Source organism: Pseudophryne corroboree, chromosome 10 (genome assembly GCF_028390025.1).
Source record: "Pseudophryne corroboree isolate aPseCor3 chromosome 10, aPseCor3.hap2, whole genome shotgun sequence".
Lineage (NCBI taxonomy): Eukaryota > Metazoa > Chordata > Amphibia > Anura > Myobatrachidae > Pseudophryne > Pseudophryne corroboree.
Genome location: NC_086453.1, coordinates 387,110,133 through 387,128,959, shown reverse-complemented (window position 1 = coordinate 387,128,959; position 18,827 = coordinate 387,110,133). Strand labels below are relative to the sequence as shown.

Genomic DNA, 18,827 nt, shown 5'->3' with positions numbered 1-18,827 from the left:
ATGCAGGAATTTGCTTTAAAATGTAATTACTGTGCAGACACATACATGTATAGAGAAGCTGATATTGTATTGTAACACACATCCACATTCTGTCTGTCTGAATACATGAGCCATGGCATTAAGCGAACAAGATGCCTCAGAACTCGCTAATAACATAGAAGAATCTGTAAGGATAACTATATGTCTATATAAAGTTGCAGGAGGGAGTATATCAGCCAGTTGTTGAAGTCTACTAAGTCCCTTTCAAAAGATCATTATCCATAACAATGGCCCTCATTCCGAGTTGATCGGTCGCAAGGCGAATTTAGCAGAGTTACACACGCTAAGCCGCCGCCTACTGGGAGTGAATCTTAGCTTCTTAAAATTGCGACCGATGTATTCGCAATATTGCGATTACTAACTACTTAGCAGTTTCAGAGTAGCTCCAGACTTACTCTGCCTGTGCGATCAGTTCAGTGCTTGTCGTTCCTGGTTGACGTCACAAACACACCCAGCGTTCGCCCAGGCACTCCCACCGTTTCTCCGGCCACTCCTGCGTTTTTTCCGGAAACGGTAGCGTTTTCAGCCACACGCCCCTGAAACGCCGTGTTTCCGCCCAGTAACACCCATTTCCTGTCAATCACATTACGATCGCCGGAGCGAAGAAAAAGCCGTGAGTAAAAATACTTTCTTCATAGTAAAGTTACTTGGCGCAGTCGCAGTGCGAACATTGCGCATGCGTACTAGGCGGATTTTCACTGCGATGCGATGAAAAAGAACGAGCGAACAACTCGGAATGAGGGCCAATATACTGTATCATTCGTAAAATTTACTGTATTTAAGCTGCATTTTATATTTCACTGTAGAACACATCATTTATACTATTTTTTGGCTTGGACACGCAAGATACTTTATATTAAGGGACAGTTTTTCTTTTTAATAATAGCCTGTAGTTGTCACTGTTACTAATTTTATTCTTACAAAGGTTTAGCCTGTGATAACCATTAACAATTTACTGTATTGTAAGCTATATAGTTAATCTACCATCTAAAGCTAAGTGCACTGATATGACAGTAGAAGGTTGGATAAAATGGATTATTATGGCCATCTGTGTCCTGAACTGGAACTAATAGTCACCATAAGAGTTAGCGAGTCAGCATATACTCATTAGCTTACATTGTAATGGCCCATACACATTACGCGATCCCCACACTTGCCGATGCAGCCGGAACAGGCAGCGACGGCGGGGAACGGCGATGGGGGGGACGGACGGTTGCAGCATGGCTTTTGTTAACGAGGACCTCCCTCGTCCGTACATGTGTACATATGATTAAAATCGCATAGGACAAATGAGGAAAAAAGACACTTTAAATTGGGTAAAATAAATGAAAAAAATGAAAAAGAGAAAGGAAAAAGAAAATACATAATAAGCAATAGTATCCAGCACAAAGTGACACAATAAGACACAATGTTTATAGTCCTGATGTCTTAGGGCCTAATACAGATCTGATCATAACAGCAAGTTTGTTCTCTAATGGGAAAAACCATGTGTACTGCAGGGGGGGGGCAGATGTAACATGTGCAGAGAGAGTTAGACTGCACCAAGACATCAGGAGGTTTAGGGTAAGCTTAGGGTTAGTCACCACAAGTCTGCACCAGTACTATCTTTGGCCACTAAAACCGCAATGTGGTCTAGTTGCAATAAGCCCTAATTTACACAAAAAAAACCCAGTGTAAACATTGTGTCCTATTGTGTTACTTGATGCTGTCGAGTATTGCTTTTTATTTATTTTTTCTTTCTTTTTCATTTATTTTACCCAATTTAAAGTGTCTTTTTTATTCATTTATTCTGTTTGAGTGTAATCACATTTACACACGCACATTGCATTTAGTCATACCAGTGCTCGTTTACCTCTATGGGGTGTATTCAATAAAAGTTGGATCCATTCCGACATGCATTTGTCGGAATGGATCCAACAACCCCTATTCAATGAATGGCCAAATCCAACTGTCGAATTTGGCCGTTCCTGGTGTCCTGTCCTGCTGCCGTGGTCAGCGGCTGCCGGGTGTGCTGTCAGCGGCAGCAGGAGGAGCTGGCAGCAGCGCGGGGTGTGATGTGTGCAGTGGCGGGGGGAGCTGGCGACATCGGCGGGGTTAATGTGTGCGTTGGCGGGTGGAACTGGCAGCGTCAGCGGGGGTTAATGTGTGTGACGGCGGGGGGAGTTGTCTGCGGCGGAGGGGTGGCGCTGCATGGACTAAGGAGCCTGGCTGGGGGGACGCCCTGCTCATTCCGACTTATTTTAAAGTCGGATTGAGATTGTCGGAAAGGGGGCCAAAACCTGTCAGATTTGGCACCATTACTGACAGCAGCAGGCGGATCGGCGGGTATTCCACCCAGCTACCTGCTTTCCAACAGCATTCCGACAAGTTGGATTACCCGACTTGTCAGAAAAAAATGTGCCCATATTGAATAGGTCGGAACCCCTTCCGACCTATTCCAGTCGGAAACTGACGTCTTTCCGACAAGATGGCAGTTTCCAACTCTTATTGAATATACCCCTATTACTGAAATGCTGTAATACAATTGAGCAGCTTAGAATCCCACACATAGCGCAGAATGCTTGTTTTCTCCCGTATTGTGTATAGTAACCATTGGCAGCGTTCACAAATATATGTATAAAAGTTTTAAGAGTGTTAAAAAATAGTTTGTTCGTGGGGGAGGCACTTTCTCCTGTGCTGACCAGACTTGTCTACAGGAGAAATTGAGGACATTGCATGAAACCTTTCAAAGCTGAAAATACCTGATATGAGAGAATTAGTCGAATCAGAGATCAATTTAAATAGAAAGTCTCATCTCAATTTCTGTAATGATATGAGAACTGTTACACATATATATTGGAGTGTTACATTATGTGTTTGTAATGGGTCTAATCCTTACAGAGGATCAATCTTTGGACACATTTAATTTATTGTTTTGTAACAAATGTTGCTGCATCATTTTACATTCTTTCTTTTTCACCAATGCTTTTCATGTTTCAGGAATAGTTGTTTATGTTGCCTTTGGATGTGACATAAATCAGCTGTATACATAGAAGAGATCTGTTTGATCAAACTTAATGGAAAAGAAATAATTAAGGTAGGTTCTTACAAAGGCATTAATCAAAAAGGCAGATGTACAAACCTACAATGTAAGGTTGTGTGAAAGAACAAAAAGCCTCTTTACACTACAGACCCTGATACTCTGAGTATGTGTAACCAGCGGCACTGTCGGGGGATAGAAATTCTCTGTTTTTGTAGCATGGTAAGTAGGGCGTAACACACGCTGCGGGGCCTTGTCCTGGTTGGTTATTCTCAGGATACATTGCCATTGTTGCATTATGTCTCTGCATCCACACTTGAAATACTCTGCAAAAGAAACATATATGGAAAATATATAATGATCTGTATATAGTAATTCTGATAATACTATATGATCATCTCTCTATAATGTCCTTTTACACTCACAATGAAATCCGCAACAACCCATTGTATTAGCTTTCATCAGGTATCATCATACTCGCCTGTTTCTGCATTTGGATGCAGAATTTTGCTTGTTTCAGCTTAAGAGCCTGATTCAAATTCAGACGCCGTCTTATGCTAATGCCGCACAGCTGTACCCCAAGACTTATACAGCTGCACCCCTGTACTGGACTTATACTGCAGTACCCCAAGACTTATACAGCTGCACCACTGTACTGGACTAATACTGCAGTACCCCAAGACTTATACAGCTGCACCACTGTACTGGACTTATACTGCAGTATCCCAAGACTTATACAGCTGCACCACTGTACTGGACTTATACTGCAGTACCCCAAGACTTATACAGCTGCACCACTGTACTGGACTTATACTGCAGTACCCCAAGACTTATACAGCTGCACCACTGTGCTGGACTTATACTGCAGTACCCCAAGACTTATACAGCTGCACCACTGTACTGGACTTATACTGCAGTACCCCAAGACTTATACAGCTGCACCACTGTACTGGACTTATACTGCAGTACCCCGAGACTAATACAGCAGTACCCCAAGACTTATACAGCTGCACCACTGTACTGGACTAATACAGCAGTACCCCAAGACTTATACAGCTGCACCACTGTACTGGACTTATACTGCAGTACCCCAAGACTTATACAGCTGCACCACTGTACTGGACTTATACTGCAGTACCCCGAGACTAATACAGCAGTACCCCAAGACTTATACAGCTGCACCACTGGACTGGACTTATACTGCAGTACCCCAAGACTAATACAACTGCACCACTGTACTGGACTTATACTGCAGTACTCCAAGACTTATACAGCTGCTCCACTGTACTGGACTTATACTGCAGTACCCTGAGACTAATACAGCAGTACCCCAAGACTTATACAGCTGCACCACTGGACTGGACTTAGACTGCAGTACCCCAAGACTTATACAGCTGCACCACTGTACTGGACTTATACTGCAGTACCCCAAGACTTATACAGCTGCACCACTGTACTGGATTTATACTGCAGTACCCCTGGGCTTATACAGCAGTACCCCAAGACTTATGCAGCTGCACCACTGTACTGGACTTAGACTCCAGTACCCCAAGACTTATGCAGCAGCACTCCTGGGCTTATACAGCAGTACCCCTGAACTTATACAGCTGCACCATTTTACTGCAATTATACTGCAGCACCCCAAGACATATACAGCAGTACCCCAAGACTTATACAGCTGCACCACTGTACTGGACTTATACTGCAGTACCCCAAGACTTATACAGCTGCACCACTGTACTGGACTTATACTGCAGTACCCCAAGACTTATACAGCTGCACCACTGTACTGGACTTATACTGCAGTACCCCAAGACTTATACAGCTGCACCACTGTACTGGACTTATACTGCAGTACCCCAAGACTTATACAGCTGCACCACTGTACTGGACTTATACTGCAGTACCCCAAGACTTATACAGCTGCACCCCTGTACTGGACTTATACTGCAGTACCCCAAGACTTATACAGCTGCACCACTGTACTGGACTTATACTGCAGTACCCCAAGACTTATACAGCTGCACCACTGTACTGGACTTATACTGCAGTACCCCGAGACTAATACTGCAGTACCCCAAGACTTATACAGCTGCACCACTGTACTGGACTAATACAGCAGTACCCCAAGACTTATACAGCTGCACCACTGTACTGGACTTATACTGCAGTACCCCAAGACTTATACAGTTGCACCACTGTACTGGACTTATACTGCAGTACCCCGCGACTAATACAGCAGTACCCCAAGACTTATACAGCTGCACCACTGGACTGGACTTATACTGCAGTACCCCAAGACTAATACAGCTGCACCACTGTACTGGACTTATACTGCAGTACTCCAAGACTTATACAGCTGCACCACTGGACTGGACTTATACTGCAGTACCCCAAGACTTATACAGCTGCACCACTGGACTGGACTTAGACTGCAGTACCCCAAGACTTATACAGCTGCACCACTGTACTGGACTTATACTGCAGTACCCCAAGACTTATACAGCTGCACCACTGTACTGGATTTATACTGCAGTACCCCTGGGCTTATACAGCAGTACCCCAAGACTTATTCAGCTGCAACACTGTACTTGACTTAGACTCCAGTACCCCAAGACTTATGCAGCAGCACTCCTGGGCTTATACAGCAGTACCCCTGAACTTATACAGCTGCACCATTTTACTGCAATTATACTGCAGCACCCCAAGACATATACAGCAGTACCCCAAGACTTATACAGCTGCACCACTGGACTGGATTTATACTGCAGTACCCCAAGACTTATACAGCTGCACCACTGTACTGGACTTATACTGCAGTACCCCGAGACTAATACAGCAGTACCCCAAGACTTATACAGCTGCACCACTGGACTGGACTTATACTGCAGTACCCCAAGACTTATACAGCTGCACCACTGTACTGGACTTATACTGCAGTACCCCGAGACTAATACAGCAGTACCCCAAGACTTATACAGCTGCACCACTGGACTGGACTTATACTGCAGTACCCCAAGACTAATACAACTGCACCACTGTACTGGACTTATACTGCAGTACTCCAAGACTTATACAGCTGCTCCACTGTACTGGACTTATACTGCAGTACCCCGAGACTAATACAGCAGTACCCCAAGACTTATACAGCTGCACCACTGTACTGGACTTATACTGCAGTACCCCGAGACTAATACAGCTGCACCACTGTACTGTACTTATACTGCAGTACCCCAAGACTTATACAGCTGCACCACTGTACTGGACTTATACTGCAGTACCCCAAGACTTATACAGCTGCACCACTGTACTGGACTTATACTGCAGTACCCCAAGACTTATACAGCTGCACCACTGTACTGGACTTATACTGCAGCACCCCAAGACTTATACAGCTGCACCACTGTACTGGACTTATACTGCAGTACCCCAAGACTAATACAGCTGCACCACTGTACTGGACTTATACTGCAGTACCCCAAGACTTATACAGCTGCACCACTGTACTGGACTTATACTGCAGTACCCCAAGACTTATACAGCTGCACCACTGGACTGGATTTACACTGCAGTACCCCATGGCTTATACAGCAGTACCCCAAGACTTATGCAGCAGCACTCCTGTACTGGACTTATACTGCAGTACCCCGAGACTAATACAGCTGCACCACTGTACTGGACTTATACTGCAGTACCCCAAGACTTATACAGCTGCACCACTGTACTGGACTTATACTGCAGCACCCCAAGACTTATACAGCTGCACCACTGTACTGGACTTATACTGCAGTACCCCGAGACTAATACAGCTGCACCACTGTACTGGACTTATACTGCAGTACCCCAAGACTTATACAGCTGCACCACTGTACTGGACTTATACTGCAGTACCCCAAGACTTATACAGCTGCACCACTGGACTGGATTTACACTGCAGTACCCCTGGGCTTATACAGCAGTACCCCAAGACTTATGCAGCAGCACTCCTGTACTGGACTTATACTGCAGTACCCCAAGACTTATGCAGCAGCACTCCTGGGCTTATACAACAGTACCCCTGAACTTATACAGCTGCACCATTTTACTGCAATTATACTGCAGCACCCCAAGACATATACAGCAGTACTCCAAGACTTATACAGCTGCACCACTGGACTGGACTTATACTGCAGTACCCCAGGGCTTATACAGCAGTACCCCAAGACTTATACAACAGTACCCCTAGGCTTATACAGCAGTACCACTGGGCTTATACAGCTGCGCCACTGTACTGGACTTATACTGCAGTACCACAAGACTTATACAGCTGTACCCCAAGACTTATACAGCTGCACCACTGGACTGGACTTATACTGCAGTACCCAAAGACTTATACAGCAGTACCCCAAGACTTATACAGCTGCACCACTGTACTGGACTTATACTTCAGTCCCCCTGCACTTATACAGCAGTACCCCTAAACTTATACAGCTGCACCACTGGATTGTACTTATACTGCAGTACCCCTGGGCTTATACAGCAGTACCCCAAGACTCATACAGCTGCACCACTGTACTGGACTTATACAGCAGTACTCCTGGGCTTATATGGCAGTACCCCTGAATTTATACAGCTGCACCACTGTACTGGACTTATACGGCAGAACCTCAAGACTTATACAGCTGCACCACTGTACTGGACTTATACTGCAGTACCCCAAGACTTATACAGCTGCACCACTGTACTGGACTTATATTGCAGTACCCCAAGACTTATACAGCTGCACCACTGTACTGGACTTATACTGCAGTACCGCAAGTATTATACAGCAGTACCCATGGGCTTATACAGCAGTACCCCTGGGCTTATACAGCAGTACCCCAAGACTCATACAGCTGCACCAATGTACTGGACTTATACAGCAGTACCCCTGGGCTTATATGGCAGAACCCCTGAATTTATACAGCTGCACCACTGTACTGGACTTATACAGCAGTACCCCAAGACTTATACAGCTGCACCACTGGACTGGACTTATACTGCAGTACCCCAAGACTTATACAGCAGCACTCCTGGGCTTATACAGCAGTACCCCTGAACTTATACAGCTGCACCAATGTACTGGACTTGTACTGCAGTACCCCAGGACTTATACAGCAGTACCCCAAGCCTTATACAGCTGCACCACTGTACTGGACTTATACTGCAGTACCTCAAGTCTTATACACAGAGCCGGTCTTCACCAATATGATGCCCTAGGCAAGATTTTGTCTGGTGCCCCCTAGCAGGGCAACTAGTTCCGTCTCTGACCCTGCAACCCTTTCCCATCACCATCACCCCTCACCCATAGCAGTGCTCATTTTGTTGTTCCTACACGCTATATTTTAAATAGGAACAGGGCGCACATTAGGGCGCACAGCCCCAAAAGGGGTGTGTTCTTGGTGGGAAGGGGCATGGGCACACAATTTTACCCCCAAGTCAAATAACGCCACACAGTAGTGCAACTTTATTCACATTTTATTATGCGATAGTGTCCCTTATTCACGTTACACCACACCATATTGGTCTTTATTCACATTAGATGACACAGTAGTGCTCTTTCTATACGTTATGCCACACAGTAGAGCACCTTACACCCATAATACCACACAGTAATGCCCCTTACACGTTATGCCACATTATGATTTCCAGGAATGCACTGTTACGTAGCATTTTGTATGTAGATACACCGTCAGTCACACACAGAATATAGGCATGCTGCATATCATTTTAATCAGAAGCTGCTTGTGCACCTAGGCATACCAGATGCCCTAGGCATTTGCCTAGTTTTCATATGCCTAGGGCCTGCTCTGCTTATACAGCTGTACCCCAAGACTTATAGGCCCTACACACTGGCCGATCCGCAGCCGAGCTGCCCGACGGCGGATACGGCCGACGGGGGTGCAGTGACGGGGGGAGTGAAGTTTCTTCATTCCCCCCGTCACCTGGCTGCATTGAAGTGCAGGCAAATATGGACGAGATCGTCCATATTGGCCTGCATGTACAGCCGACAGGGGACCAGCGATGAACGAGCGCGGGGCCGCACATCGTTCATCGCTGGAGCCTCCACACTGCACGATATGAACGTTATCTCGTTCATTAATGAACAAGATCGTTCATATTGTGCAGTCATGTCGGCCAGTGTGTAGGGCCCTTTATACAGCTGCACCACTTGACATATACTGCAGTACCCCTGGGCTTATACTGCAGTACCTCAAAACTTATACAGCAGTACCCCTGGGCTTATACAGCAGTACCCCTGAACTCATACAACTGCACCACTGTACTGGACTTATACTGCAGTGCCCCAAGTCTTATACAGCAGTACCCCCAGACTTATAAAGCTGCACCCCTGGACTGGACTTATACTGCAGTACCCCAAGACTTATACAGCAGTTCCCTGAACTTATACAGCTGCACCACTGTACTGGACTTATACTGCAGTACCCCAAGACTTATACAGCAGTACCCCAAGACTTATACAGCTGCACCACTGGACTGGATTTATACTGCAGTACCCCTGGGCTTATACAGGGAGCTCTGTCTCTCATAATTTGTAAAAGGGGAATCTACCTGGCATAATGTGTAAAAGGGAGCTTTGCCTGGCGTAATGTGCAAAAGGGAGCTCTACCTGGCATAAAGTGTAAAATGGAACTCTGCCTTGCGTAATGTGTAAAAGGGGCTCTGCCTGGCATAATGAGTAAAAGGGAGATCTACCTGGCGTAATGTGTATATGGAGCTCTACATGGAGTAATGTGTATAAGTGGTGACCACTGTGGTGGGTGCGCACTGTCCCGGTTTTAGATATATGGGGGGGGTGCACCAATTCTCTTTCTGGCACAGGGCATCAAAATGTCTAGCTATGGTTCTGATACAAATCCATTAAATTCCCATGACACTCGCACACATTAAGGCAGTTCCGTGTGTTTGCTTTGCCACCACCCATTCCTCTCACCATATAGGACAAATATAGGCAATAATGTGTAAAATTCACTGCACATGGGATGTATGCAAAAACCACTCGTGCCCGTGCACAGAGATATGTCCGACTCAGATTCTGTCCCTCTGTGTGTAGGTGAACTTGAACTAGATTATACAAATACATTGCCACTATACTACGTATAACATCAAAAAAAGTATATAAGCATAAGTACTGTATAATGGCCCTCATTCCGAGTTGATCGGTCGCAAGGCGAATTTAGCAGAGTTACACACGCTAAGCCGCCGCCTACTGGGAGTGTATCTTAGCATCTTAAAATTGCGACCGATGTATTCGCAATATTGCGAGCACAAACTACTTAGCAGTTTTAGAGTAGCTCCAGACTTACTCTGCCTGTGCGATCAGTTCAGTGCTTGTCGTTCCTGGTTTGACGTCACAAACACACCCAGCGTTCGCCCAACCACTCCCCCGTTTCTCCGGCCACTCCTGCGTTTTTTCCGGAAACGGTAGCGTTTTCAGCCACACGCCCATAAAACGCAGTGTTTCCGCCCAGTAACACCCATTTCCTGTCAATCACATTACGTTCGCCGGAGCGATGAGAAAGCCGTGAGTAAAAATACTTTCTTCATAGCAAAGATACTTGGCGCAGTCGCAGTGCGAATATTGCGCATGCGCACTAAGCGGAATTTCACTGCGATGCGATGAAAAATACCGAGCGAACGACTCGGAATGAGGGCCAATGTTTTTACTGCTAAAACTTACTTGTCGACAAAAGCATGGTGTAACATGAACACTGGGTCATTGGCAGAAATTGGAATTTCAGCCATTGTCCCTCCCATGTACACGTGAACCAAGTTATGCATGCCACGTTCAAATGTTGTCCCATCTGATGGCCTCAAGAAACCTGTAAAAACATTCCACAAATGTCAGTACTTTACAAAGTTTATGCATAATTCATAATACATATCAGACAATAATATGCATATAAATGCGTTAAAAATAACTGTGAAATTGCTGATTTTCAGTTTCAAATTCTCATACGATGTTCAACTTTTTGAAAACCGTGTCTTTTTATTTCTAAAAAATGACTTGAGAATCATTGCGCTAGAGTGTTGATATGGCTGGAATGGGTGTGAACTCACCAAAAGTGGACATCAATGTAAATGCAGAGGGAGTGCAGGCGTAATGAAAGGACATTAAGGGCATGTTTTGATTCATGTGTAGTCTCAGGTAAGACAATAGGGTCAGATTAACTACAGCTCCAGGCCTCGACATAAAATAGGCCCAACCTCATGATAGCATGTTGGTGACCCACCAACTCCTGGCCACATTATGGCCCATAAATCACAAGTATTCTAATAAAAATTCAATTTTTTTCACAAAATGTTGCAATTTTTATACTTTTATATAATTAGGGAGACGGCGCTGGCTACACCCACACAGCACTGACTACACCCACACATCACTGGTCACACCCACACAGCACTGACTACACCCACACATCACTGGTCACACCCACATGGCACTGGTCACACCCACATGGCACTGGCTTCACCCACACAGCACTGGCCACACCCACACAGCACTGACTACACCCACACATCACTGGTAACACCCACATGGTACTGGCTTCACCCACACAGCACTGGCCACACCCACACCCACACAGCACTGACTACACCCACACATCACTGGTCACACCCACATGGCACTGACTACACCCACACATCACTGGTCACACCCACATGGCACTGGTCACACCCACATGGCACTGGCTTCACCCACACAGCACTGACTACACCCACACATCACTGGTCACACCCACATGGCACTGGCTTCACCCACACAGCACTGGCCACACCCACACAGCACTGACTACACCCACACAGCACTGGTAACACCCACACAGCACTGACTACACCCACACATCACTGGTAACACCCACACAGCACTGACTACACCCACACATCACTGGTAACACCCACATGGTACTGGCTTCACCCACACAGCACTGACTACACCCACACATCACTGGTCACACCCACATGGCACTGGTCACATCCACATGGCACTGGTCACACCCACATGGCACTGGTCACATCCACATGGCACTGGTCACATCCACATGGCACTGGCTTCACCCACACTGCACTGGCCACACCCACACGGCACCGACTACACCCACACAGCACTGACTACACCCACACAGCACTGGTAACACCCACACAGCACTGACTACACCCACACATCACTGGTAACACCCACACAGCACTGACTACACCCACACATCACTGGTAACACCCACATGGTACTGGCTTCACCCACACAGCACTGACTACACCCACACATCACTGGTCACACCCACATGGCACTGGTCACATCCACATGGCACTGGTCACATCCACATGGCACTGGCTTCACCCACACAGCACTGGCCACACCCACACGGCACTGACTACACCCACACAGCACTGGCCACACCCACACAGCACTGGCCACACCCACACAGCACTGACTACACCCACACATCACTGGTCCCCCCCACATGGCATTGGTCACACCCACATGACACTGGCTTCACCCACACAGCACTGGCCACACCCGCATGGCACTGGCTTCACCCACACAGCACTGGCCACACCCACACAGCACTGGCCACACCCACACATCACTGGCCACACCCGCATGGCACTGACTACACCCACACATCACTGGTCACATCCACATGGCACTGGTTTCACCCACACAGCACTGGCCACACCCACTCAGCACTGACTACACCCACACATCACTGGTCACACCCACATGGCACTGGTCACACCCACATGGTACTGGCTTCACCCACACAGCACTGGCCACACCCACACAGCACTGACTACACCCACACATCACTGGTCACCCCCCACATGGCATTGGACACACCCGCATGGCACTGGCTTCACCCACACAGCACTGGCCACACCCACACAGCACTGGCCACACCCACACATCACTGGTCACATCCTCATGGCACTGGTTACACCCACACAGCACTGGTCACACCCACTCAGCACTGACTACACCCACACATCACTGGTCACTCCCCACATGGCATTGGTCACACCCACATGGCACTGGCTTCACCCACACATCACTGGTCACACCCACACAGCACTGGCCACACCCACACAGCACTGGCCACACCCACACAGCACTGGCCACACCCACACAGCACTGGCCACACCCACACAGCACTGGCCACACTCACACAGCACTGGCCACACCCGCATGGCACTGGCTTCACCCACACAGCACTGGCCACCCACACAGCACTGGCCGCACCCACACAGCACTGGCCACACCCACACAGCACTGACCACACCCACACATCACTGACCACAGCTCATCTGCTACTCACAATAGGCTCTTCATCATTTCCAGCTCTAGGTCCATGTGGCCCTTAGTCGTGCTCTGACACCCATGATACTCCCATTACATGCACACAATGCAGCCACTTTTTGGTTCCATCCCAGTCTCCACCCATATTCAGTGCTTGGCAGGGTCTTCTCATGTCATTGTAATGTAGGGCCTGATTCATAACTGTAAGGACCTGCACAGCTGCAAGGAAGTGTTATACAGTATCCTGATGTCCATCTCTTTATTCCAATGAATCATATAGTATGAAGATTATGTATTTTATTTCTTATTGGTAAGTAGTACTTGCATGGTTATAGATAGACATCAACTCCACATGCTGCTCTCCTTCTCCTTCTCTCCTTCTACTTCCTGATCACATGTTCACCTGTGCAGCCAGATTCTTACATGTACACTACCTCATCTAGCTAATGCACATAGACTATCTTCATAGATACTACATCTCCCCCTTCCTTTCATATATGTCAATTAATATATTTCTTTGAAACACATAAAATTGATTTTACGTTCAATTAATAAACACAACAATATGCTGACTGAATCTGAGCATGAACATTAACCCACAATATACAATACACATTAAACTGGAAAAGATTTTTGAACAACAAATGATGAGCTATAAGATGAAAGTCACATCTGCTCAATAAGCCTTGTAGGAGGTTTAATGACTCTGCCTGGTTTCATCTGAGTACATGATCCTTCACTCAAAGGAACAGACACGATAGAATCACTTGGTGCTGAGGATGTTATAGGTGTTGTGTTGACTTCATCTTGACTTGGTGCATCAGAAGATAAGGATGGGAATATCTTCTTGGAATGGGACACATTCCTTGTCACAGTGTGATGGTCATTTCCTGCAACAACCATTGTTCCTTTCCTTCTCACTACACTCAGTGGACTTGGATGAAAAGCAGTCATGTCCTTACGTACTACTTTTTGTTTCACCAGAACACGATCTCCTTCTTGTAAGTCCGAAACAATAGCTCTCCTTTTCCGGTCTGCATATTGTTTAGCCTTTTGTTTATTAGCAGAGTCCTTCTGTAAAACCTAATGATCTCTAGATGAAGGAGTCAAATGGATTTCTGGAAGAGTGGATCTGATTACTTTTCTTTGAAACATTAATGTCTGATGAGAGACATTTGTTGTGAAATGAGGCACTGAGCGATATTGTCTGAGAAATTGATTTAGAGATTGTTGAATTGGAATTCGGGATACTTTACAAATCTTTATTTGCTTTCCCAGAATACGCATGAATCAAGACCATTAGCCTGTGGCCACAGGGGAATAATTTTTTTGATGTCGAATTCCAAAATGTTCCATGAATTTGATGAAATCATCACCTTGAAATGGCGGACCATTATCAGTCTTTATTGTTCCTGGAATTCCATAAGTAGTAAATATTCTTTCCAATGCTGGTAAGACAGATGTGGCAGACATTGAAGATATTATTTCAAGAATAGGATACCTTGAATATTCATCCACAGCCACTAGTACGTATTTACCATTGTATAATGGCCCATAGAAATCAACATCGACATTTTCCCAGACATGGGGGGTCATTCCGAGTTGTTCGCTCGCTAGCAGATTTTAGCAGCATTGCACACACTAGGCCGTCGCCCTCTGGGAGTGTATCTTAGCTTAGCAGAATTGCGAACGAAAGATTAGCAGAATTGCGAATAGAAAACTCTTAGCAGTTTCTGAGTAGCTCAAGACTTACTCCTACACTGCGATCAGTTCAGCCCGTTTCGTTCCTGGTTTGACGTCACAAACACGCCCTGCGTTCGGCCAGCCACTCCCCCGTTTCTCCAGACACTCCCGTGTTTTATCCTGGCACGCCTGCGTTTTTCCGCACACTCCCTGAAAACGGGTAGTTTCCACCCAGAAACACCCACTTCCTGTCAATCACACTCCAATCACTTAAACGATGAAAATTCTTCGTTCGGACGTGAGTAAATCTACTAAGTTTTGTTCTAAAATACTTAGCGCATGTTCACTGCGTACCATGCGCATGCGCATTTTTGCCTTAATCGCTCCATTGCGAAAATCGGCAACGAGCGATCAACTCGGAATGACCCCCATTGTCAGGTAGATTAGTCATCCGTAATGGTTCAACGCTAGAAAGAAGAGTGCATGTCATACAGTTACGGATTTCCGATTCAACAAGTTGCTCCATGGGGGGAAAACATACTTTTTTACGTAAAAGTTGTTTGGTCTTTACGATTCCTAAATGACTGGCATGGGCAATATCAATTACCCTCTTTCTCAAAACAGCTGGAATAATAATTTTGTCACCTCTGAGAATGATTGAATCATCATTACCGTGGCCAATCCCGGGATCAGGATTGGCGGGATCCCGGGATTTAGGGCCAAAAACGTCCGGGATTCAATCCCGGGATTGGAAGGTCCAATCCCGGGGTCTGAGGTATCAGCGTTGAGCATCCACAGGATGCTCAGACGCTGCCCGGCTTCCGTCTTCCGGCTCCCCCGGCGCAGCATGAGGTCACGCAGTGCCGTCAGCTGAGCACTGAAGGAGTGCAGGAAGAGATCCCCACCCGCCCACCCTCAGTATACGGTTAGTATTGTGTGCGGGGCAGGTGAGGCGGGGTGGTGCGAGGGGGCGGCCACACACTTAAAAGCCAATCCCGGGTATCCCGGGAATCTTGGGATTGGCCATTTTTTAATATCGATACCCGGGATTTAATAAATGGCCCGGGATTGGCTTTCCTAATCATCATGTACAGTAAGTTCTTGATAGAGATGAGCGGGTTCGGTTCTCAGAGAGCAGAACCCTACCGAACTTTACCTTCCGAGTCTGGATACGAGCCAGTATCGGATTTTCCCTCTTGACTCGGAAACCCGAAAGCGGCAAAACGTCTTCATCCCGCTGTCGGATTCTCGCGTGATTTGGATTCCATATAAGGAGCCGCACGTCCCCGCCATTTTCACTCCAGTCTCGGAGAGTGTATAGAGAGGACGTGTCCTTAGTGTTCAATGTCTGTGTGTTGGGGCGGGAAAGTGGCGTGGCAAGTGTTGTGCTGTCCAGTCCAGTGTAGTCACTCAGTGTATTGTGCTGCATCAGTCCAGTCCAGTGTAGTCACAGTGTTGGTGTTCTCTGCTGCCATATATCCAGTGTAGCTGTATAAAGTGGTGCTGTGCTGTGCAGACCAGTCCAGTGTAGTCAGTGTATTGTGCTGCATCAGTCCAGCCAGTCACAGTGTTGGTGTTCTCTGCTGCCATATATCCAGTGTAGCTGTATAAAGTGGTGCTGCGTTGTGCTGTCCAGTCACTCAGTGTAGTCAGTGTATTGTGCTGCATCAGTCCAGTCAGTCACAGTGTTGGTGTTCTCTGCTGCCATATATCCAGTGTAGCTGTATAAAGTGGTGCTGTGTTGTGCAGACCAGTCCAGTGTAGTCAGTGTATTGTGCTGCATCAGTCCAGCCAGTCACAGTGTTGGTGTTCTCTGCTGCCATATATCCAGTGTAGCTGTAAAGTGGTGCTGTGTTGTGCAGACCAGTCCAGTGTAGTCAGTGTATTGTGCTGCATCAGTCCAGTCAGTCACAGTGTTGGTGTTCTCTGCTGCCATATATCCAGTGTAGCTGTAAAGTGGTGCTGTGTTGTGCAGACCAGTCCAGTGTAGTCAGTGTATTGTGCTGCATCAGTCCAGTCAGTCACAGTGTTGGTGTTCTCTGCTGCCATATATCCAGTGTAGCTGTATAAAGTGGTGCTGTGTTGTGCTGTCCAGTCCAGTGTAGTCAGTGTATTGTGCTGCATCAGTCCAGCCAGTCACAGTGTTGGTGTTCTCTGCTGCCATATATCCAGTGTAGCTGTATAAAGTGGTGCTGCATTGTGCTGTCCAGTCACTCAGTGTAGTCAGTGTATTGTGCTGCATCAGTCCAGTGTAGTCACAGTGTTGGTGTTCTCTGCTGCCATATATCCAGTGTAGCTGTATAAAGTGGTGCTGTGTTGTGCAGACCAGTCCAGTGTAGTCAGTGTATTGTGCTGCATCAGTCCAGTCCAGTGTAGTCACAGTGTTGGTGTCCTCTGCTGCCATATATCCAGTGTAGCTGTATAAAGTGGTGCTGTGTTGCGCTGTCCAGTCCAGTGTAGTCAGTGTATTGTGCTGCATCAGTCCAGCCAGTCACAGTGTTGGTGTTCTCTGCTGCCATATATCCAGTGTAGCTGTATAAAGTGGTGCTGTGTTGTGCAGACCAGTCCAGTGTAGTCAGTGTATTGTGCTGCATCAGTCCAGCCAGTCACAGTGTTGGTGTCCTCTGCTGCCATATATCCAGTGTAGCTGTATAAAGTGGTGCTGTGTTGTGCTGTGTTGTGCTGCTCAGTCCAGTCCAGTCACAGTGTTGGTGTTCTCTGCTGCCATATATCCAGTGTAGCTGTATAAAGTGGTGCTGTGTTGTGCAGACCAGTGGTAGTGTCCTGTGTCATCAGTCATTCCAGTGACGATATACGCTGCTGCTATATATCCACTGCTGCAGTATAACAATTATAACAACCTGTTGTGCTGCATCAGACCAGTGGTAGTGTCCTGTGTCATCAGTAATTCCAGTGACGATATACGCTGCTGCTATATATCCACTGCTGCAGTATAACAATTATAACAACCTGTTGTGCTGCATCAGACCAGTGGTAGTGTCCTGTGTCATCACTAATTCCAGTCATTCCTGTGCCGCATATTGTCTCATTTAACTCCCCAAAAATAATGGAGAACAAACATTTTGAGGAGAAAATAGGGAAAGATCAAGAAGAACCACTTCCTCCTAGTGCTGAAGCTGCTGCCATTAGCCATGACATAGACGATGAAATGCCATCAACGTCTTCTGCCAAGGCCGATGCCTAATGTGATAGAGAGCGTGTGAAATCCAAAAAGCTAAAGTTCAGTAAAAAGAACCCCAAAAAATAGGATTTTAATACCTACCGGTAAATCCTTTTCTCTTAGTCCGTAGAGGATGCTGGGGACTCCGTAAGGACCATGGGGTATAGACGGGATCCGCAGGAGACATGGGCACACTATAAGACTTTCAAAGGGTGTGAACTGGCTCCTCCCTCTATGCCCCTCCTCCAGACCTCAGTTAGAAAACTGTGCCCAGGGAGATGGACACTTCGAGGAAAGAATTTATTGTTTAAACACGGTGAGTGTCATACCAGCTCACACCACAAACATACCGTAGAACGTGGCATTCAATAGAACACCAGCCAACGGCATGAAAAAATACACAGCCACAAGCTCATAAATAAGTAACACAACCAGTGTGTCAACCCAACCAATAATCATAATACATCGCATGCCATGGCATGAACAACGTCAGCAACAGCCTGACAGAAAAGAAACACCACAAGAGTGTAACCAGAACCAATAACTGCAAACACAGTACGCACTGGGAC

The 18,827-nt window shown here is 46.6% G+C and overlaps 1 protein-coding gene across 1 annotated transcript in view; it reads right to left on the bottom strand.

Annotated features, from left to right (window-relative positions):
* Window positions 1-2,934: 2,934 nt before the first annotated feature.
* LOC134965705 (tyrosinase-like) overlaps window positions 2,935-18,827 on the bottom strand; it is a 33,506-nt gene continuing 17,613 nt past the window's right edge. The window contains exons 3-4 of the mRNA XM_063942013.1: window positions 10,779-10,920; window positions 2,935-3,384 (exon numbers count right to left, since the gene is read on the bottom strand). Coding sequence (XP_063798083.1) covers window positions 3,204-3,384; window positions 10,779-10,920 — 323 coding nt within the window. The 3' untranslated portion in view covers window positions 2,935-3,203. The remainder of the gene's footprint in view (window positions 3,385-10,778; window positions 10,921-18,827) is intronic.